The sequence below is a fragment of the Cataglyphis hispanica genome, chromosome 15 (genome assembly GCF_021464435.1).
Source record: "Cataglyphis hispanica isolate Lineage 1 chromosome 15, ULB_Chis1_1.0, whole genome shotgun sequence".
NCBI lineage: Eukaryota > Metazoa > Arthropoda > Insecta > Hymenoptera > Formicidae > Cataglyphis > Cataglyphis hispanica.
Window position 1 is genome coordinate 4,378,109 of NC_065968.1, and position 24,549 is coordinate 4,402,657.

At 41.3% G+C, this 24,549-nt stretch overlaps 1 protein-coding gene across 21 annotated transcripts in view; it reads right to left on the reverse strand.

Moving 5' to 3' along the window:
* The window catches only part of LOC126854882 (broad-complex core protein), a 70,058-nt gene that overhangs the window by 30,079 nt on the left and 15,430 nt on the right, over window positions 1-24,549 (reverse strand). For 3 of the 21 annotated variants that reach the window (XM_050602026.1, XM_050602027.1, XM_050602028.1), the window contains exons 2-6: window positions 24,007-24,260; window positions 18,954-19,155; window positions 18,639-18,830; window positions 17,251-17,842; window positions 16,612-16,671 (exon numbers count right to left, since the gene is read on the reverse strand). In XM_050602026.1, the coding sequence (XP_050457983.1) occupies window positions 16,612-16,671; window positions 17,251-17,842; window positions 18,639-18,830; window positions 18,954-19,139 (1,030 nt within the window). In that variant the 5' untranslated portion in view covers window positions 19,140-19,155; window positions 24,007-24,260. The other 18 variants (XM_050602009.1, XM_050602013.1, XM_050602029.1 and 15 more) reach the window with 15 other exon arrangements.

The following is a 24,549-nucleotide window of genomic DNA, read 5'->3' on the forward strand; positions in this document are numbered from 1 at the left end:
TCTGCTTCTTCTGGTTGCGTTTTAAGACCTCGATATTAATTTGCTTTTTTTTTAATTACGTAGAAGTTTAAAAATTATTTTAATAAAAAAGTTTTCCTCTCATTTTAATGAGCCTTGACATATTTCATAAAGCAGCTCAGAATAAGAGATTTTTATTCTCTTGTATTTCTCTTGTTTTTCTTTCCTCTGTTTCCCCTGTTTTAAACTGCTTTATAGTTTATCAAAGGCAGAGAAGGATGTTTCTCATAATTTCTTTGTAAGGTGAAATTAATATTCAATAAATAAAACTTTTTGCAGTAATGGATGCAAAGGTAATTCTTCTTGTAAAGATTAATAAAATTTTTGCAATATATCTATTTATTTTTTTTTTCTTTTTAAAACAAAATTAAATTTACATAGAAATACAAAAATATTAATCTTTTGTTTAAATATTACGGAACTTGTCAATGCTGAAAATTCAATTAATAACGCATGTGTGCAACATTCTCATATAAATATTTAAATCTCTATAAATTTTGACGATCTTATCGTCAAGTTATGATAAAGAAATCTTGTATCGTTGACACGAAACGCTGCGTTTTAGGAAAGAAGGAAAATTAATGCCGAAACGGCAGGGAATGGGAAAAGAAGAGCGCATTCTATTCTAACTTGTCTAAAGGAATATGGAGTTACGAATAAATTAGATATATTAAATAATAATTTTATTATCCCGTTTTGTACCGCACCTTTTTCTTGTATCGCCATGTAGGGCGATAAATAGAAACAGAAATTGTCTGCAATTATCTCGTGCATATGTCATATGTGTGTATGTGTGGTGTGTGCGCGCGTGCGTGTGTGTGTGTATATGTGTGCTCTCATCACATAAATAATATATAAAAATAACAACAAATATCGCGGGCCTTGAGCTAATCGAAAGTCGAAGGAGTTATATGCCTATCACATAAGTAATCGCTCAGATTCTAGATACGCGAATCTTTTTTCTCTGTTCAATCTCTCGCAACACTATTTACAAAAGATGCAAATATAATATACCTTATGGGACACTTTATTTTATTTTTTCATAAAAAATATCAATGCAACTTTACGATATCGCCCGACACATCCGAATTTCGTAGTTACGTAGTTTCATTTCAAGACGTCACTCATTTGGCTCGTATATTTCACCAATCGTCACAAACGAGACGCAATGACATCGAGAAATGATTTCTTTGTCGCGAGAGTAACGCTCGAAAGGATAGGAAATGATCCGGTATCGAGACCGTAATTAAATCCGCTTCATCGGCACGTAACCGATTCAAGAGATTCGATTTCATTTGCGATATCTTCAGCTTACAACAAATCGTGAAGTTACATTAAAAATCACGTTACATCGCCGTAGAAACGTACGACCGGTCGTTCTCTTGACTTCTCGTTAAATACTTAAGGTATCTCGAGAATGCGATAGCGAACGAAACTATTATCCGAGCTACATCTCGAATCCGTCAACCTACAGCCAACTGTACAGTGAGAAATACGTATTTCAATCGCCAGCGATCGCAGAAATCGAGATCACACCGGACCATGATCCGTAACGATAACGGTAACGTAGGTCTGTGCGGTTTGAACACTCGGTACATTCTCGACATCGAGAAAATCACGTCGGAAGGAGAGAGAGAGAAAGCGCGGGTGACGGAGGTAGAGGCGAAGTAATCTCATCCCATTCGCGGATGTTGCTGAGCCTGGTGTTGCTGTTGTTGTTGTTGCTGCTGTTGCTGCTGCCGCTGCTGCTGTTGTTGCTGCTGCACAGAGTAATTTCTCTCGATGTGCTCTCCTCTCTGATCTCTCTGCCATTCGCAGGCCTGCGCTACATCCTTTCTCTGCTGCTCGCTTTTGTTGTGCTGCCGGTGGTAGATGCTCTTGTGGTTGCGCAGACTGTTTAGACTGGAGTAAACCCGCTTGCAGATGTTACAGATCGGTTCCTTGCTGGGCCTGGTGTGCACGTTCTGTATGTGCCGCTTCAACCGCGTTAGGGAGGTCAGGTTTTTGTTGCACGGCTCGCATCGAAACTCATCGCTCGCGCCGCTGCCGGCCAACAGACCTGGCGGCAGAACCAGACACACAGGGATTACTACTTTTGTGGGCTTTTGGCGCTCGAAACGTCGGGGGGAAGAGAGAGGGGGGGAGGGAGGGGGGGGCACAGGAAAAGTGGACAAGTTAGATATTAGACGGTGGAAAAGAGAGAGAGGGAAAGGGGGGGAGCGGGCTGAGATAGACAGAGAGAAAGAGAGTGAGAGGACGTCATCCCCGTGCTTCTCTACACACTTCGTCATTCGTCTATTTTTTTATTCCCCGTTTCTAGCTCGCAATCGCACACCATTAATTTCATACTCCTACACCACTGTCGATAAATCGACACCGCCACAGTTGTCGCAGCTGAGAAAATATCGTGCGCCCGTGTGTGTGTGTGTGTGCTCTTTCTCTCTTTTTTTTGTTTCCATTTGCCGCTTAGTACCTTTTATTTTGCGCCTTATTAATCGAGCATACATCGTACCACCGTCACCCGACAAGCCGTGCCCAAATTTATATATATGCGTGTGTGTTATTTCTTAAAACCACCTAAGAGTTATATATGGGTGCTGCTGCTTGCGTCTGATTGCATGATGTAATGACGATTATTACGAGGGAGATGCCTCCTAACGCACATAACCATTGTCACCGTATCTCTCGTTTTCTTTTTCTTTTTTTTTTCGCTTTTTCGACCGTGATACTTATCTTTCCGTTTTCTCCAGATAACATCGTTGTCATAATCATCATTGCGATGGTTAATCCTTTCGTCGCATTATCGCCAAAGTCCTTGTCATAGTCAACTTCGTCGTCGGTGTCAGTGTCAATGTCATTACCTCATTTTTTTTTTTCTCCTTCTCTCATTTTCGTTATTTCATCCATATTGTTAATCATAGCGTCGCAATTACTTTTTTTCACTTTTATTTTTCTTGATCGTTGTTTCGTTTTATTCCGGCTCATCTTCGAACAAGTCATCTGAAATCTTGCTATTCCGTGCATACTTCGATGTCCGATTTTTGTTAGGATCGATATCTCCTCAATCTTCAATCTCATTATCGCCATTGTTGTAATAATGACATTAATCCAATTCATTTATAACACTGTATAGAAACAGTTTATGAGCACTATTGTAGTGAATATCGTAACCGTCCTCATCTTAATGTCAATATTCTCCAGCATTGCCATTATCGCGTTCGTCATTCGCGTCCTGATTATCGTCGTCGTTTTTTTTTTTTTTTATCATTGCATTCTGATTACGGGCAATGTTCTTTCTCGCGATCGATTTAATAAAACTTGTATGGAAAACTTTACGTAATAAATTTCTCAAAACTTTGTGCAAGAGAGATACGTTTCTCTATAAGATTATATTATTTAATACTATATATATATATATATATATATATATATATATATATATATATCTTAGTAATATTTTATAATATAAAATAATAATTCCCGTTCGTCTACGTAGAAGCAGCATCAAAAATGTTGAAACATCAATTACATAAAAAGCGCTGATTCACGACATAAGAAGTGCTGATAATAATTTCATATACAGTCAATATTGCGTAATTTCATTTACGTAGAAGCGACATTGTCAGAGAGATGTAGAACGAGATGTAGAATGTCGGCAATATTATGTAAGATCATTCTTTATACGCGCTTCTTCTGTGTTATCTAATATAGCAATAATTCTATTCGATTGCACATTCTAAAAGAATGAATATTAATTACATTTAATATTATGTATAAACGAAACGATCAAAGTTTTCAAATTTTTGAAACACGTACCGTCGAAGTGTCATACTGATCGAATACGATGACAATGGTAATAATTACGACGCTCTATTTCGGAAAATTCTTTTAATTCCGAAATTCGTGCAGCAATCCTCTTTCTCTCTCTCTCTCTCTTCCTTCTGTCTCTGTCTCTCCCTCTCCCCCCCTCTCTCTTTCTCTCTCTCTCCCAAAACACATCGCATGACGCCTACTCCTTTCGGACGCAATTAGGATAACACAGCGCAAGCAGTTTCAAGATTTCACAGCGAACAATCGTGAGCGATGAAGTTAGTGTTTCATGACTACCAGATATATCCATGTCGATATGCATATTATTTACAGCAAAATAGAGCGTATCATATACATATATATATATATATATATATATATATATATATATATATATATATGTACATGTGTACGCGCACGTGAATATGCGCGAGAATGTGGAGATATGTGCGAGCTGTGTACACAAATGCGATATCGGTTTCTAATGAGGTGATGCGATGAAGCGTAATGTTCTCTATATTTCATGATTGATGGTATTTTCGCGTAGCCTTGAAGGCGAAAGAGCCAACACAGAAGTTCTTTCTTCTCGCGCGATATTTAGGCCGTGAGATAGCGCTCGCTCATTAGAAACACAATTTCATTTTTTTTAATCATCTCTCTTATTTCTCGTTAAGCCGATGATATACTGCGGTTTTACGTTACGTTATAGCAGGTAATGCGCGATCTCTCGTCTTTTTGGTTTTTTTTTTTTAAATACGCAATTAAAATCTCACGAATACACAGAAACAATGGCATTTGTCTACATCGAAACGAATGCAATACACGTTTGCGCGAGTCTTCGCGAAATGTAACGTTATGTAATCTTCTCTTCGTAATCTATCGAAATAACATCGTACTATAAAATCTGTATCGGATAAAATGTCACGGAGTGTAATGTCAAATAACATCTGTGTGATTAGTACCTAATACGGTTTATTAAATGCTTATCATTTTTAACAGAGACTTTAATCTCATATCGAGAAACATTTCTAAGTAAAAATAAAATTATATTCTTTTTTTTTTTCAATAATGCGAGGTTTACGAATAACAGAAAAAAAAACCCATATTTCATTAGACATACATCAAATAAAAATAAAATTTTATATAAAATATTAATAATAAAATATTCGTCTTTCGAATACGAGTTCGAGTAACGTGACGGAAGAAACAAAACAGACAGAAATCAAATTAAAGATTGAGCCTGGCATAATTTTCATCAGTTCAGATTTCGATATTATAGATGCAAAATGTAATATCTGATTACGGTATTTTTATTATCGTGAATAAACATAGAGATTGTATTTGTGAGTCTAAAATATTGAAATTTGAATTTTACTGAATTTTACGCTCGTGCTATAATGCCCGTCTAAAAAAAAAAAAAAAAAAATACATTCTATGAAATCTCGACAACTATACTACAACTATGGTATATTATATCGTATTGGCGAAATGACTGACGGCTTAATATAAATTGCGCCGAGGAATTAACACCGATGATTTCTTTGGTCTCGACCGAGGTAATCCCTCGTCGGAGGGGAAATGAACGACTAGTAATAAATCTCGCTGCACACAATACTGTTGAGATATAATTACAATACATGAGTGGTATAGAGAGATAGAGTGTAAACTATAACACACTAATTAGTAGAACACATTTATACGACGCGATTGTATCCGATCGGCAAGCGGTGGACCGTAAAATTCCCTTCCCTCCCCCATCCCTTCGAGGGTAGCATACGCACATTTTGCGTTACGTCATAATTTTAGTCGTCATGTTCGTGTTCTGATACGATACAGAGACTCGTCCTAGATCAGTAACAGCCAAGTTCAATACGTGACTTCGCATTTAGCCTCGTGCTCTTTACGATCCTTTCTAGCGTGATACTGGCTCTTGTGACTAACCAGACTGTTTCTCGATTTGTAGCTCCTGCCGCACTGATCGCAGGATAGAGACTGCGGCACGTAGAAGTGCGTGTCGGCCAAATGCCTTTGTAGAGACCAGGCGCGAGAGAAGGTCTTTTGGCACAAGTTGCAGTAGGTGCGGTTGGCGTATTGAGCCTGCTCCTTGGGCACGAGGACGCGCGAAGCTTGATCCTCGTGCTTGTTTTGCAAGCAACTGTTTCGCGGTCGCAGCCATCGTGACTCCGCGTCATTATTCGAGGATCTTCCGGATGTCTGCTGTTGTTGCCGTTGCTTCTCTCGATGACAGTCGCGATCTCGATTGTCGCGCGCCGGCGAATCGAGATCGTTATGATCCTCGATCGTGTGACTCGACAAGAGGCAGGACTCGAGCTCGTCCATCCTCGGCGAGACGGGCTCCGATTTCAGCACGATCTCCATCTGATCTTTAATGTTGTCTAAGAGATCGATTATCGGCAGCTCCTGCTGCTGCTGCTCCTGCGACGCCGTCTCGTCGCACCGATCTGCGCCCGTATCACTTTGGTTCGATTGCTGTATTTGCCGTTGGTACTCGATGTTGATAGCGGACTGCCAACCCCCGTCCTCCTCGGCGACCTCCCGGTCTGCAACCAAAGAGGAGGGGGCTGAGTCCAACCGGATTCACGAGACATCATTTAGAGCACCATAACGAGCAACGCTCGGTACGAAAACGGACAGTTATTCTCTCTCTCTCTCTCTCTCTCTCTCTCTCTCTCTCTCTCTCTCTTTCTCACACACATACACACTCTTTATCTCTCTGTCTATTATATGTGTATATAATTGCAATTTTTGGCGTTAATTTTCGACTAAAATGGACTCGGACGTTTTCATAAAAATGGGCAATGTATTTTTAATGTAAAGTCGGAAAATAGACGAGAGCGACGTTTTGTCATAAATGATAATTGCGAGACAATGAGATAATCTGATCTTGACAAATCTTATTCCCGAAAAATTATTAAGAAATAGACTCTATTTATGTAATATACGACATGAAAGAGTACAATTATGTAATATCAAACATAATTTTATACCTACAATGTTCAATAGGAAAAAAAAATTTACTAAGATTGTTATATTAAAATTTATAATTTCGTTTTTGACAGCAAAGTCATAGAGTCAAAATGCTAAATAAAAGCCGCTGACTGAATAGTAATTATGACAAGTCAATCCAATGCGATATTGATTGACAATAGCAATGCAGATGCAATATGCATTGAATTGATTTGGGAGCCAGCTTTTACTCGGCGTTTATTTGAACATCCGTGATTTTTTGTCATAAATAGCTCTCAGGTATTACGGTATAACTTTGATTAAATTATTTCCCCGCATTTTTTTCGCTGTATTCCAGTAAAAATCTAGAAGGATAGAGCCGTTTAAGTTCGAGGTTGGATGATCGGCCCGGCTTTTTAAATCTATCGAGGATAACCGATGCATCGGCAAACTTGACACAAGGTAAGTAACACATCCGTTGAAGGACGGGACGCAAACGATCGTCGTCAACGGGAGAGAGCGCGGCGGTATTCACGACGCTTCTTTGCGGGATTTTACCCAGCCGGTTACCCGTGGCAACGCTACCCCACGTCGGTCCTCCGCTTCACCCTTCCTCCCCCTTCGTGTTTCGTACCCCTCATAATCCTGCCGGGCGCGCGCGCGCGCCTCCCGGACCCCCGCATTCTCCCCAAAGCGTTCCCCCTCGCGATACAAACGAGAAGAAGAAGATATATAGGATGTGTATTATTCTTAATAACCTCTGTATACCGTTATGTTGTATTATGACTGATGTTGACTCTAAGCACGGGGAGAGAGCCGACTACGATCGATAGGTCGTTTCGCTTCAGGTAAAAAGCGAATCGGGACGGAAAATTGGACGCGTTTGAGAATTTTAAATCACTACGTCACGCGAATATCTTGGTTAGTTTATTTTATCTAATCTAATCTAACGATAAATTACCATCAACGGAAGTCTCGAGTACGATCAGATTAGTGGTAATCGGTGAAGTTTAATCCAGACATAATTTTCGAACAATTATAGTTGCAATTAAATAATTTTTTTTCCAAACATAATCATAGTCCCGGAAATAATTATATAACTATTAATAAAAAGTAACATAATTATTTTTTTTATTTATTTAGTACAATAATGTGTCACATCGTCAAACGATATTACATTGTAGGCTCTTTATATTCTTAATAATTTTCAATTCAATTCGTTATTTCATTTTCAACTAGAAGAGCGATATTAACGACGATTCTTAATCAAAGCCATCGTAATCCACATCTGTATAAATTTAAAGAAATCGCACCGCTGTTTTTGACATGTGCATGGAATATTTTTTTCTCCGTCTTGTTGCACACAGAGAGTGCAGTTTTAAAATTTAGTGTTTCAAGATAGGCAGCTTGTGTGTGAAACACGCGCGTACAAAAATCATCACGAAACGAGAAGTAACCCGTTCTTGGACTCGACGTCACAATATTCGTGCCCCTAGCGACGGGGTGTCGCCGCAATAGGCAAGCATTATGCCGGATAGACAAGCGAATCTTTTCCTTCTTTTTTTCTACACTCGTTCAAGAAACGAGGACATTGAGGCTGTGTGTGCGCGGCGGGCGCGTTTTATTCTCTCTTCCCCTCCCTCCTCCAAAAAAAAAAACCCGTTCGGACAAACGGAGAGAACATGTTTTACGTTGCGCGAGAGACATGTCTCACAAAGCGACTCGGAGTTTTCTCATGTAGATTGTGCATCGCTATTCTTAGCGAGGAGGCATTCGTCGACACTTCTCTAAGGCGCAAACGCACAACCCGCGATTATAAGCCAGTTGCACTTTCTTGCCGGCGCTCTTTGCCTCGCGCTAATCTACATATAGATTATTCGACAGGCGAAACTTGGAGAAATATATTGAAGCGATTTAAGGTGCGCTCGGTTATGTAAATGTCTCGTCAAGATCCATCATTTCGGTAATAATAATGTACGCACGATGCAAAGCGTACGCGAAATCAAAAGTCAAATATATAAACCGGTCTCTTTTCCAAAATTTGATTCGATCAAAATATTTTTAGTGCACACTCAAGTCATTTTTCTACATAATTTTCATTAAAATTTAAGCATTTTTGCCACCGGATCGATAATTTTTTTTTAAATTTTTATGTCATAAAAAAGATTCGTGCAGAATTAGCTTCAGATATGTCCCACTACTTTTTATGACGCGAAAATAAAAAAACAACTGTCAATCCGATGACAAATGCTTAGATTTTGAAAACTATGTAGAAAAATGACTTGAGGTGTGCGCTAAAAATATTTTGCTTAAATAAAATGTTTTGAAAAAAGTCTGGTTCATATTTGACTTGCCCACGTATATTCATTTTAATAGATATTTTTTTATGAAATAAGAATTATACAACTATTTTTTTTATTAGTACGACAATGTGTCGCATCGTCAAAAATATTACATTGCAGGTTCTTTATATTCTCGATTATTTTTAATTTGATTATTTCATCCTATAGATGAGCGATATTAGCGACGATTCTTGACCAAGGCTATCATAATCCGCGATGTGTACAAATTTAAAGATTGCACCGCGTTTGTATATATTGCCAATACGTGTATATACCCCTCCCAAAAATCTCAGATAAAAGAATTGATCCGAATAGATAATCGCCGATAACATTAAGGAAAGTCTGAATAAATAATCTATATATTAGTGATAATAATCGCGCGCTGGAATCGTCATTTCTTTACGATCACAAAACATCTGCATTATACCACCGACTAATAGCGTGACATAGCTCTTTCGTATCTCGATTATTGATGATCGATATGTCTTCCTAATCGACATATTTACAAGGAAAAGAGAGAAATGCTTGTTTGGCAGATTTGTTGGAAAGATCACAGGCGACGAATGATATACAAGAGCGAAAGTGCAATCGTCGTGGCCTCTGCACCTCTCCGTTTCCTGCCTTTGTCCCCCTACCCCCTCTCCACTCGCCCCGACATTTCTCTAACTGTTCGTCCCCCGAATCTCTCTCTCTCTCTCTCTCTTCCTCCTCGCTTGCCTTGTCCTCCGCCCCCGCACTTAATACAGACACCGATATACCCGTATCGTTGCGCAGCTTTCGAGGTCACCTCAAGTTCATCATCGATAATAGCGCAGGCGAAAACAAGCAGCTAGACCTGGGCGTCCCCGATAAGTACGTATTATAGATAAAAAAAATTCTGCCGGATTTGGTTCGGAGAGCGAACTTTCGTTTGGCCTTGGCGGGCGCCGCGCGTCCATTCGAGAATACGGTACGTTAATACCGACAGGGGTTCCCTAATCTAGGCTTGCGCATAATCACATGGGTTCCAAAACTCGCGGGCACACCACGACGATTTTACGAGGGACGAGGGATTTCTCTCCTTGCTAAACGCGCAGTATCGTATAAAGGGCACGATTCATTGCGGATAATTTAAATAGAGAGATTCATATACGATTTTATAGATTTAAACAATCTTTGCGAGTAAAATTGTCAAGATTTAGAAGGATATTTCAAATTGCGAATATTGGGATATAAATGTTTTAAGAGGCTTAATACGCAGGCGATAAATCGATTATCCAATAACCCCGAGCGAGATCATATCGGGCATGATCGGGCAAATTGAAAATTGAGTTTAAAATATAATGTAAAATTCTTTCAAATAGCAACGCTATTTTTAATTATCATATCGACGATATTGAAACAATATTAATTCTACATAATCACGTTGGCTTAGAAATCATTTAGGCCAAGTTGTATGGAACCAATCTTGATATATGTCGTACATAAGAAATGTTCCTATCACATGTTTCGATACAGCGCGTTAAAAAAAGATCATCGGTCGTTTTTTTCCAAACGTGACACACGTGTTACGCGTAACAGGATGAATGAACGGCAGGAATTTATGGGCGGTTGCAAAAAAATGAGAGTCACTGCACCAACACAATCGTAGCTACCGAGGCAGCGACGAAATGGAGAATGGCGGAATGGTAAAGGGGGGAAGATAATATAAAGAGGGGCGAAATATAGAAAGAGAGAAGAGATGTTCCCTGGTATCGAGTAAACAAACCTATACGAGTGAAATTCATATCATTTCGGCATACTAGCTAACTACAAAATTTAGCATACCATTTATTTCGCCGTTTCGGTAGATGGCGACGTCCGGATTGGCGGATAGTGAAACATTACGCAAGCAAAATTTCTCAGCATCGATAACACGTTTAAAAGGATTTAAAAGGCAAACGCGCGACCCACATATGCGAGCGATCGCAATCAAAAAGGGAGAAAAAGGGGGGGGGGGAATTCGATCGGGGCGCTTATATGCGATATATATTTAGAACTTAGCGAAACACTTGCGTCCGAGTCGCGAATTTCTAGATTTTAGAATCTGTTGGAGACAAAATTAAACGAAGCTAACGACAGGTTGTCCGGCAAACAGATTTTAGTAAACGCATTTTAAATTCAGCTTCTATCGCGAAATTTTTCATTCTCATATAACTGATACAAGATACCTTCGCTTTTTTAATTCCACGAATTCAAGACATAACTTAAGAAATAAAGCGTAGTGTTCCGAAGAAAGCCACGGTGGTTCACCTTGTGGATCGATACACGCTTATTTATTATACATCGCTTAGAAAGCTGATATAAGACAACAGACAAACTGTGCGTAAAGTTCGGAGCGTCTCTTCAGTTTCTCGTTGACAAGAAATCATCGACTATCTGCGGAAAAAAAGATGCGCAAAAAATACTCTCTCTCTCTCTCTCTCTCTTTCTCTCTCTTTCTCTATGTAGTGTTAAAAAGCGATAGAACACATATTTGATTAGTACCGGTACATCGAGACTTTGCCACGCCTCCTGATACACAAGAGCAGAGAAGGAAGATAAACCGCGCTCGAATTCAACCTCGCAATCGATATTTTTATGCCGCGCTAAGCTCCGCGACAGATTACCACCTATCTGCCTCTCTACAAAAGTGTTGCAGCCGAAAAAAAAAAAAAAAGAAGGAAAATAATCGGAGCACTTGGGTCGTTCTCTCCGATACGCGCGGCGGCCACGACGCCGCCTCGCTTTAAGCGCATCTTACGAGAAATAAATTGAGCGGACGAGAATACGCATTCACGAGAGAAAATCAGGCGAAAGAATGTACGCAGATTTGATGTCCCCGCCCCGTCCTCTCCTCCCCGTTCCCTCCCTCCTCTCTTTTCCACAGACTTTTATAGCTGGCTTTTTAGTCGCGTTCCTTGAACGGTGCTATTTTAGAAGTTAATATATTTTACTTTTTACACTCTCTAAACACATGCGAATTCATGCTGAACTTAAGATTCTCCCGCGCATAAACCACACCGCCGCTTAGCATCTCAAAATATCGCCTCTCTCACAAAATAGAATTTTTCTCGAGAAGTTAGATATATATATGAAAGTAAATTAAAAAAAAAAGATAAGAGAATATCTTGCTATTATCCGGTTCGCTTAGAAGAAGTAAATGATAAATCCGAGAATTAATGCTATTAATAAGATATAATTTTAAAGAAATATCAATTTAAAAGAATTAATTTTAAAAAATATCGATTTAACATCAATTAACAGATTAATTATTACTTGCTTTATACTTGCAGTAAAACGAAACAAAGAGATCTTCAGTATGATTCAAAATTGATTACAAGGTTACATAAGAGATTATATCGAAAATATTTACGCGACAAACCACGCGATTAATTAATGAAAGGCTGGATTAAGCCCCTCCCCTCCTAAAAAAAATATTACCATGTCTGATTCTCTCGAGCAAACGTTTCGCGGATATTTGAATATAAAACTAGAAGCAATATTTTTATTTTAGTAGTGAATATTGATCGAGTGTACGATAAGAGGACAATTCACTGTAAATGGCGCGTTTAACTTTTGAAATATTGCCAACATGACGATGATCATTTGCTTCGACGTGAAGACTACATTCCGTTTATCATCTATTCGAATAAAACCATATACAAGTAGAATATTTCAAAAAAATTTATGTAAAAAATTCTTAGATACTTCAAATGAAATTACACAACATACACGTGCACTTTTTACAAATGCAGTCTATATTTCGCGTATGTCTCTGTACATATTGAAAGATTTGTTAATTTTCCCAATACCTCTTTGCGTATAAATGTAATAAACATTTCTAAATTTTCGTAAAAAAAGAGAGATGTCTACTCGACAAGATCGAAGATTCGCGCAAGGCTGTCGATGAGTAAACGCATTGCATAAATCGAACTGGCCAATAGCGAATGCGAGTACCACGTGGTATGTCGCAAGATATTCTTCTCCTCGAAACTAGCTAAAAGAGAGAGAAAGAGAAAGAGAGAGAGAGAGAGAGAGAGAGAGAGAGAGAGAGAGAAGGAAAAAGAATTATATCATTCTCTCGAACGTCGAAGAACGATTGACGACATGGGACGACACGACTCGTCGTCGCCGTCGTATATACCCGGCGAGATATAATTTAATGTATCTAATGATTCGCGGAGAGAGTGAGTGGCAGGAACGTGAGTGGCATACCAAGGTCGTCGTATTTTTAGTTAGGCCAATGTTTAGTTGGCCACGTTTGTTCGTCGGAGATAGAGGGACCTTGAATTTCGCGGATAACATCTGCAGCCTTATCGACGCGGTTCCCGAATTCTCGCTCTCCCTCCCTCCCTCCTTCCTCCGTTTTGCCCATCACCTCCCCCCTTCCCGATTGTGCGTGCGTCGCGAGATAAACTTTTTCAGTACTAACCTAGTATAAACCAGCCGTTCAAATATTAATCGACAATGCGAGGCCGCACCTGAATTTGCACAACCGACCGATCGGCTGATTATGCGGCGCATTTGTCAAACTTTTCTTTCCCAAGGATAAACCTAGCAAAAATATATATATATATACACGTGCGCGAAAAATGCGTCAGCCTGCACGGTCGCGGTCGATGATGACGACGTCAACTCGTTCTTGTCACCGCCGTCGTCGCCGTGCCAGCTGAGGCGCGAAAACGCACACATGATCGGTCCGGATATTTTTTTTCCATCCTCCCCTCCTCTCTTTCTCTCTCGCGACACACGCGTAAATGTACACCTAAACGCGCTCGCGCGCAAACACCGCCAAAATCCGCTTGTGGAAGGTCACGCACGCTCAAGTACATTCTTCGTTCCCGTAAGTAATTATTCGTCATTATCTTTAGCGCGGAGAGGACGACTCCGTATCACACCTTGAGCCACATAATCGCGCCGACGATTAAGCAGCTAGCTTCGTCTCCGAAACAGTCGATGGCATATTTTATTGCGATATATTATATTGCGACGATTCTCTATTACAGCTTCATTATCGATGTGTACTCTCATTTGTGATTCCTCGTTTATGTTTCTTAATCGTGGCGATTAAAAATCGTACGACAAATATCATAATTTAAGATAATATTTTTTTTTCATATTTTTTTTCCAGTTTTGTTTTTTAAACAACTATTAATGAAATAATCCCATTATTAATATATGCATATATATGTGCACAGTTTCCTTTATCGGTAATATAGAGAAAAATAGTTGTCCTATCACATCCTCTTTTACAATTATGTGTATATGCGCGTATAAAAAATTCGCGAGTTGCACGATGAAATTTTGAGCATCTTATCAAATCGCGATTGTGCATCTTTTTTTCTCTCTACATCGCACCTGCGCGTAGCGAGACATCGCGACGACGTTATATCGGCGATATCATCGCCGCAATATTGATTCTATTGCAAAACGTTAACATACGGGGGGGAAACAACAATACCCAACATACAGTCGAGCGATACAAGCGTGGCAACGATCGATTATCGGAGAAATCGGCATATTTATAAGGTATATCGACGAGATACTCAAAGCATCGGCGCATTGATCGTTGCTCTCGATCGAGGAAAAGATGCGAAAACACGCGTTTACGGCATAGCTCGTCGTAGCCGCAACGTCGTTAACCCCTTTCTAAGACCGGATGTAGCCCTTACGTAGTACGTGTCGCACAAACACGCGGGGGTAACGATCTTCGCCACGTACCGAATAATGTATAATGATGCCAAACTCGTACAACTCAATTAATTAATTCTTCCGTGCCAATTACGATCGTCGTGCCAATATATCAATTAATAACGGGTGGTTCTCGATGTTTGAGCGAATGTATCTGCTGCGGCCGGCGTACAACTCTCCCTTTTTTATTTTCGCGCGATAAAATCGTCATTATAACCAAAAGCATCGCCCATGTAACTGCGCTTCGTTAAACGGTCCCGATTACATTTTGTGGATGTATAAGTAGTCTTGGAAAGAGATCGCTTCAAGTAAATTTTTCGATTTTTACAAATGCAAGATGCATGCCTTTTTTGAATATCCCATCCAATTTAAAATTGTTTTTTTAATGTAATTTTTTTTTTATTTATTTTTTTTTTATAAAAGTACATTTTATTATACAATATATATATTTGTGTATAATATATCTCGAAATATGATGTAAGTTTTCTGGAAAATAAAACTTGCATATACTTAAAAAATTACGCCGCCGCGTAAAGAGTTACAAAGTCGTAGATCAAAATTAACTATTCAAAAATATCTTGTATTATAATATTAATCGTAACACGATATAGTAATAGTATTTTCATGAAACAATTCCAATTGATATATTTTTAATATAAAGACCTCTTTGTCCTATTTTGAAATTATCGTACATTTATGCACTTTTTTTTTTTTTTAATCGCTTGTGAATAATAAATCCTTTTTTGCAAATTTTTTGCAATTTTCTTCCAAAACACTTTATATCCGTATTTTTTTGCAAGCATAACTGAATAATGAAGGAAACTCATATGTATCTCTACATTTTTTACACCGCACATAAAAAATTGTGTAAATCTTTCCGTTTATCAAAGTATCTTTAAAATACAAGCAAATCGAGCATATCGAACGCAACCAAACGTGTGTATGACGTTCCCACGTAATAAATGTATAACGTAATAAAGCACACTTGCGAAACATGCCGGTGTTGTGGATTTATCACTTATATTATGGACCGTAGATAAACCGCGTGTAATAATTAATTCGATTGCGCATATTCGAGCGTTAACGAGCGTGAGTTACAATGGGGCGAGCGTACTTGCTTCGAATTTTGTAAGATACGAGCTTTGAGAATTAAAAGCTCACGAGCTCGATCGTATCCCGTTCTGAGATCGCGGAGCCAAATGCAGCTCCGCGTAATACATGATTATCTTTTTTATGATATGCAAAATGTAGGCGAATCGTATATGGTGCCATATAGTAATGATGATATCGATGATTTTTGGAACGCATGCCAATTAGAAGAGACTTAATAATTTTCCAAGCAGATAGTAGTGCTCTTTCACCGCAACCAGTAAACATTTTCATTCTCGTAAAATTTGTGTGTGATTTGGTTAGTTTGATATAATTGCACAAGTCCTTAGTTACTTTTTATTAGAGCGAGACCGCTACATCGCGCGTACGATCGAGGCGCGATGCCGCGATATATCGACTGTCAGTAGAAGAATAATAAGGTAGCGCAGAGTGCCCTTAAAAAAATCAAAAGAACGCACATTGACGTTTCTACGGTCGCGTGATAATAACAAGTGCCACAAATATACAGCGGGAGCGTGGTATATAATAATATATATATATATATATATATAATGTGTATATATATATATATATATATATATATATATATCGATTATCTCGATTTTTTTCAAGCAATTCTAATGATTTCGAAAGGGCAGAGAGCTAAAAAAAAGAAGAGAGACAAATTTCTTACCTTGCGAAGTACCCGCCAGGTCCGGTGTTTGCAACCCATGGCCCAATCCTGGAAATTTCACTATCGTCACACGTAGTAACGGCGATGCCGAAACGCGCGCAGAAACCCAACAACGGCCTGTACGCAATTTCGCAATCGAAAAAGAAAAACGCGATGCTGAGACAAGGATAAGCGACGAAGAGGAAATTGACTATCGTGAGTGCCGATGCAAATATCTCTCAACCAAAACTCTAGCTGCACAAATAATATTCAACAAAAAATATGAATCATTAAAAAAAGTTCAAATATATATTTTTTTAATATACAAAATAAAACAATTCTATAAGAGAGAGAAGAAAGAATAGCGATACTTGACTCAAGCTGCGACTACGTGAACTTTTGCAAATGATACTGGAAGTAATACTGAAAAAAATTCTACGCAAGACAAATCGCTTGATCCTTAGTGCGAAACATTGAACGTAATTTTATTTAAGAAAAAAAGAAAAAACGCGACATGTGTACAGTATTAATTTTTTATCACAATGTTGATGAGGCAATCTCGAAATGATTAAAACGAATAAATTATAGTATCATAAAGTGATGGCATAAATTGATTTGTGCGTACAGGCCCGTCTTGGAATCGTCGCGCCTCCAACGTACCTGACAATGGGGTGTGATCGGTGGTGAGCGCCGCCATGCTGAAGTTGAAGCTGCCGGGGGTGGACGTGAAGAGCTTGCTCTCCGGTAAAAAGTTCTGCGCCCCGGACGTGTGTTCCGGTTCCGGCTCGTGCTCGTTGCTGCTCGCGGACGCGGGCGGTCGATCCGAGGCCGCGGCCCCGGAATCGGACGAGTCCTCGTTGTTGCCGGCGTTGGCGCCGCCGTTGCCGCCGGTAAGTTCCAACGGCTCGCACTTTATATTGTCCTCGACCAGGCTGTTCTCGTCGTGCAACCCGTTGCCCTCCACCTTGGTCGACAGGTGATTGCTCTTGACCATCGAGAAGTCTGTGGGCGTGGCGTCGTTGTTGTTGAGCGGCGGCGACGGCACCCGCGGTCTCTTGGCCGTCTCATCGTGCGGATCCGGAGTGCGTCTCTCTCGGCGTATCTGGGCACGGCGCAGTAACTGTTGCACCGTGGTCGGCGTCGGGGTCACGGGTGTGGGCGGCGAGCCGCCACGAGGAAAGGCGATCTCCTCCGTCTTGTCGTGGAACGGCAGGTGATTGCCGCCGGCTGCCAGTGCGCGGACATGCGACAGCTGTTAACGAAAAACCAAACGGGAACGATAGATGATAATTATATCGGCTATACGGGAAACGTGTATGGACGGAATGTAATTATCGAGATTGTAGCCAAATATATCGCTCGCATCCGGATTTGACGTTTAATCGATCGACAAATCGTTTGGATTGGAAATGACAGTTTTACTCTACAAATTGAAGAGATTTGAGGAGATCTTGAATGTATTCAAGATACTTTTCGGTCGAATGTACGATTTTCACGGGCAAATCGGACGAGCCGCTTTATCTTTGTTATTGACCTATGACAATTACGAATTTGAAATTAAGATAGACGCGTTTCGCATCACGAGATACCGCGCGAAAGCTTTTCGCCCAAAGTAATGTCTACTGCCGATAACGTATGTGTGTAAGATATGTATTATTCGAGCTTTCGAAATATACATACGAAGGACGTTACACGGCCATGTGTTTATATGTACACGTGCGATACGCGCACGTGAGTGTGTAAATACATGTATACATACAATACGTGCGTATACGAGGAATTTACTACACACAACACACGAGTACACTCCTGCCGAGGTTCAAAGCCATGTAATTGCGACGTGCTCGATTTCTGACGCTACAGACACGTAGCTCTGTAAAGAAAAAAAAGAAAAAAAAAAAAAATCTTACGCCAGCTGTTAAACTTTCAGTGTCACTCATAAGCACAGAAACCATCGATGCCGGTAGCATCAAAGCCCGAAACACGCACATACACTGGAATTACATGGCGCTTTCAATCCCCGTAATTGTATCCCCCGAAGACGTTACCTCGTCTCTGTCAGTTTGGTCGGCCTGTTGCGTGAGGCCCGATACCCTGAGGACCTCCGCGGTCTTTAGAAAACTACTGAGAGAACGCTGATGCACGTTCACCTCGCCGTGATAAATAAACTCCACTAAGGCATGTAAGTCGCTGAATGCTACATCCTGGAGCACTATCACTGGGTGCTTGCACGGTGTGCTCTGAAACGGCGAAGAAAAAAAATTTGTATAGAGAAAATTCACGCGAGCGTTTTTCTTTTTCTTTTTTTCTTATATATATATATTTTTTTTTTCAGCGCGACACAAGAGGGAGAGAAGTCTTACCTTGAGCAATTCTCTAAAATACGGGCTACAGGCGGAGAGAACGACGCGATGGGCTTTGAGGCTCTTGCCGTCGCAGGCCAGCGTCACGTCCACAAAGTCCTCATCGTCCCGCAGATTTTCAAACGCCGAGGTTATGCTGCTCTGGTAATTGTTCCATCGCAGACAGAAATGTTGTGTATCTACCATCGTTGTGTCTATTCACCTGCAACGAGAAAGTAAACGGCTGCCGCTACCGATCGAAAACGGAAGGAGATCACTTAGGATCTAAACGCGACGACGGCGGAGCTTTTGTCCCGCTAAGCGTTATTAAACGCGCGACGCGCGAATGTGTAATTGAATTTTCGGCTACGACCCGGCTAGTGCACATCGATAAGCTTGTAAACTGATAATTTTAGATAAGTTCAATTTCGACATTCGAAAACACAATTGCAACATGTACGCATATAATTCGACTGATATCTGAATCGCAATTGCATGTCCCGCGATAAATTAAAAGGTTGACTATAAAATTAAAAGAGAAAGAAAAGAAAACAAAAAATTTGCGAGAACGGAGGGAAACGCAAGCGATTAGATATACGAAAATTTATTCCTGCATTATGTAACGCATCTTTTTAATTCATCTATTAACGAGAAAAAAGTTAGTTTTCAATAATCCATCATTTTTCTAAATGTAAATTTATTACGATTATATAATTCGAGATTTAAATTATATAAAATTGAGAGATTTATCGATCTTAGGAAAGAGAGTTGGCAGATTGAAATTGTGCAAAAAAAAAAAAGATTAATTATATAAAAACAACAAAAGCGCGCATAACGTGATGATGCGAATGGAGATGTTTTTATGTTCCTTTACATCCGCGTAATCGTATAAATAATTAAAAATAATATTATGTAAGATACATAAAGGTATATATCGTATCTTTATATTTAAGCGGCAATAGAGTGGCATAACGAATTGTCGAAATGCCGCGGAAGAAGTGGAAATATCGCGTGGCTGAACTTGCCGCGAAACGGCAAAGATAGACACGTTTATTTGCCCAAAAAGACAAAGCGGGTAAAGGGCGATTAAAAGGAATAAAATCTAGGAGGCGCACACTGTGCAAATTACCGCTTCGCTATACGGGAAAATAGGTCGTCAAGCTGGAGCCAATTCAAAGAGAGGGAGAAAGAAAGAGAGAGAATACGTTGATTAAATAATTCTCCGCTACTTATAAAAGCGGGAGCACTAAATGTACGCTGATAGTGTTATCTTAGCATAATGATAAAAAAAAAGATCTAAAAACAAATTTACAGAACGCTCGCGCGTGAGTGTGTGTGTGTGTGTGTATGTGTGTGTGTGTGTGTGTGTGTGCGTGTGTGTGTGTGTGTGCCGGCGCAAAACTAGGAGAAATGATGAGCTGGAGCATTTAACGAGCGGCAAAGCGGTCTCGTATTTTCTGCGACGGGAAATCGAAAACGATAATTATTCATGGCCGACGCCGTTTTATTGCTTTTAAAAGTAACAGAATCTGCATAACGAAAACGGGAGAATCTATTTTTATACACCGAATTATCGTATATCGTGTATCGATAACGTGAATCTCGTCGATTTAAACTTGTTCCGGTCACGCATGTTTTTTTTTTTTTCCCCGAGTCGCGCGCAATAGAAAAAAAGTAAATAAAACCACATACAAGACGGAATCAGCAACGGGAGAGAAAGAGAGAGAAACGTTTGTGTATCTCCTACTTTCTTAATCGTACTGATCTCTCTACGCGCATAGATATTGTGCATAGATGTTGTGTTCCACGAATTTTTAAAGTATCGCTATCGCATCCTGCTAAAATTACATGTGACGAATCCGACAGATAACTTTGCCACCAAACATTGTTTGATAACAGACAAAAACGCGCGATGGAACTCTCGTACGTTCGCGCTCGTTGGTTTGCGTTGATAAAGCGAAGGAAAAAAAAAATACAACTTTCAGTTTACGACTAGTCGTTCGCTTCATTGCCGGCGGGACGAACGAATGGCGTTATATACTATTTACACAATTTACACATACCAGCGTCGAGAATGGGGGCAAGGGTCGCGAGGGGTCGAGAGGGGGAGGGGAGGAAGGGCAGGAAAATCGTACGGACCGTGAATAATGGCCAGCGTGATTATGCGAGAGCGCGGGGAATACCACGGGACGAATCTTTGAAATTGCATATGTCACATATTATTACTGTACTGTATGTATCGCACTCTTGTCAAAATAGATGAGAAGCGGTACACGTTCGCACACGCGATCGATCGATCGATCGTCCGATCAAAAAATCTCCGCCGGGGAAAGATCCTTTCACAATACGACGGATATACCTTCTCACATACACACACACACACGCACACACACACGCACATATACGACTGACAGAGGAGAGCTTCTCACAATGCGCGGGTAGTTTCCTCAAGGCACACTCGACCGACAACCCAAACGCGAATCACAGTCTGTCGAATCCGGACGCGTTATCGCGAAGGAACACGTATCGGCCGTCATGCCGCGTAAGCTAATGACCGAAACAACGAGCCAAATACACGACGACGACGACGACGACGGTAGCGAGACGACGCTCGATTATCTCGGCGAGAGAAAAAAAAAAATAAGAGCCGAGCACACTTTGACACTCACGATGAAAAAGTCGGCGGCGAATTCGCGCGACGAGTACCTCTTGGCGTCGTGAGAGGATCTAATCCTACGCGATCGATCCCGGCGAATCCTGCGTGACACCTGCGTGATCGACAATCGCGTATGGCAACGCGCTTGAGATCGCGAGAGTGGGATATAGATTGGTGTATCGTCGCGTATATTTGGCGTAGCGCGCGAAAACGGGATTCGCGCGAGGAGATGTACGAGCGAGAGAGGATATCGCTAAATACACTTGAAATAAATACTAAACGATTTTGTCGTTCCTTCCTTCCTTCCTTCCTTCCTGCGCGTGTGGATCATCCTCCTACCCCTCCTCTCCCGCCATCGCGCGCACCAACCACCACCACCGCCCCCACGCCGCCGCCCGAACTGTCGGCCACACCGAAAGTGATCGCGATCAAACGGGGACGGTGGAGCGCGAGCGGGAACGGGAGCGGCAGACGGAGACAGAAGACGGATAGGGACGAGACGTGAGAGTGACAAGGATCGAGGCAGGATCGAGCGCGTCGCGACTTTTGCGCTTGCCGCGCGCGCGGGATCCGCGGCTCATCCGCGTGCTACGCGAATACCGATGTCTGCGAGATCCTGATCGCGATCGACGATCGTGAGACGAGGATTGTTCATCGGGTCACATGCCACGGTGTAGAAGGGAAGATCGCGCAAAGAGAACGCGCGGCAGCACGACACCGACGATGACAACGGCTGTGGTGGTGGCGGTGGCGGTGGCGGTGGCAACGACGCGATATCTTTTGCACTTTAACTGGGGGCGCCGCGAACGAGCAGGCTCCTTCCTCGTCGCATACCGTGAGCGAGCGAGCGAGCCGAGCGACCGACCAACCCCTAAAACGTCACGTCACGACTGTGCGACTCTGTTCGCGGAGAAGGCGCCGCGCTTCCCTCCCGTCTCGCGAGGCCGCACGAAAATGTACGAAAAGCCGGCGATCGTCGTCGCCGTTACGAGAACGGGACGATGAGAGTGAGAGGGAGAGGGCGGTGGAGACGGAGGACGAGGGAAAGAGAAAATGTGACGGGGTAACGGGGGTGAGAAGAGAGAGTACGGAGGATACGGAAAAGGATGAGCGCGAGAAAGAGAGAGAGAGAGAGAGGATGGTGGCGGGTATATTGAATGACACGCACAGACACCGAGAGAAAGATGGATGGAAGATTCGACGAAAGAGGGGAAGGGATTTTTTTTATTATTCTCTTCAATAGAGATACACCTCTAATCGATAATATACGTTTAGAAGACGAGTGTACGCGTGTGTTTGTGGTACATGAGCGGAGAAGGAGAGAAGAATAGCGCGTCGAGTGTCCAATAACGAATTCTGCGAGCGACGACGACGGTGCGTGTGCGATAAGACGATGTGTGCATTAAACGAGACAGAAACGGAGGGGAAAAGAAAGAGAGAGAGAGAGGGAGAGACAGAAACGAGACGACGTAATCCGTTCCTTATGTTTCGCGTAATGAATCGGTCAAGATCCGACGACTCGCAATAAATGCACGATTGCGTGAATCACAAAGAATGAAACAGGCATAATTTCGGCTAGTTCAGAGTTTTTATAAATTATATAAAATGGATACGAAAAATCGAATTCTATATCACAAAAAATTACATGCAACAAAAAAAAAACAAAAAAAAACACATGCAACAAGATAAAGCACCGCCGAGAAAAAAATAATGTTATTTGGTAAAATTTTTTTATCACGAATATATCGAGAGAGAAAAGTGTAGCCTTTATTAATTAAAAATCACACGTGGCTCACACAATTGCAACCTGCGCCGATGACAGAACACATGACGCCTTTCTCGCTCTATCAAGATTAATTTTTCAAAGTCAAAAGCGATGCAATCTGTTGACTTTGGATTCAAAGTTTTACATGCTATATCTATTTAAAAAAATGTAGTCAATTGCCGCTAATTTATTATCGCGAACAAATATGATAATCATTTTCGCGTTAATTATCGTACATTTTTGGATAACATTCGATAAATATAAGATATCTTTTTAATTGAGATTTTACCAAAGGACGATTAATTCGCGCGTGAATATTTAATTAAAAAAATAGATTCAAACGTCACGATCATCCAAATCCAACAAGATGCGAAAATCGCAAAGCGCGCGTATAAATTCTCACGAGGAAAACGTAATTGGACGTAGTTACGAGCGAACACTTCGACTAACGCCGATTACCTCCACTCTCCGCGATGACGCGTACCGGGAATAATTGTTTGTAACTTTATACGACTCTATACAGGCGAAGCGAGATTTACTCTAGAGAGATGCGCTCTCGAATGCGCCCTTTGTTTAATTACCTTGTGGGGTCAGAGAGAGGAAGAGAGAGGAGAGAGAGAGAGAGAGAGAGAGAGAGAGAAAGTCGCTCTCACGTGCGTTGCCCCTTCCCCGGTGTCGTTTCGCCGATTTTCAAACCACTATAACCACCACCACCATCCTCCGACCTCTGGTTCCGTCTGCGGTCTTGGCGGTCTCCTCTCTTGCTTCCGATCCTTTTCCTCCGCACCGGCTGTCACTGTGCGGCACGTGTCCCGCAGTTAAATATCATCGTTCACCGACGACGATACGCGGCGCGGTACCAATTGACTGAATCCCGACGATGCCCCCGTTATCGTCGTCGTTACGTCTGAAAAGCATCCGTGTGTGTGTGTTTTTTTTTTCTCTCTCTTCGTACTCTTCGAGAATGACATATGAGAGAGAAGGAGAAAGAGAGAGAGATTTCCCATGCCGCGCGCTTCCGATCTACCCTTTCGTCTCTGACAGCAGTACTCTCGCATACCGTGCACATGTGCGTACGCATTCACCCTCCCTCTCGTTTACTCGCGCGCGCAACTTGTGCAACTCAACGTGCACAAGTCACTCTTACGCGACGACCGTCTCTCTCTCCCCCTCGCTTTCTCTCAAAAGCACACGCA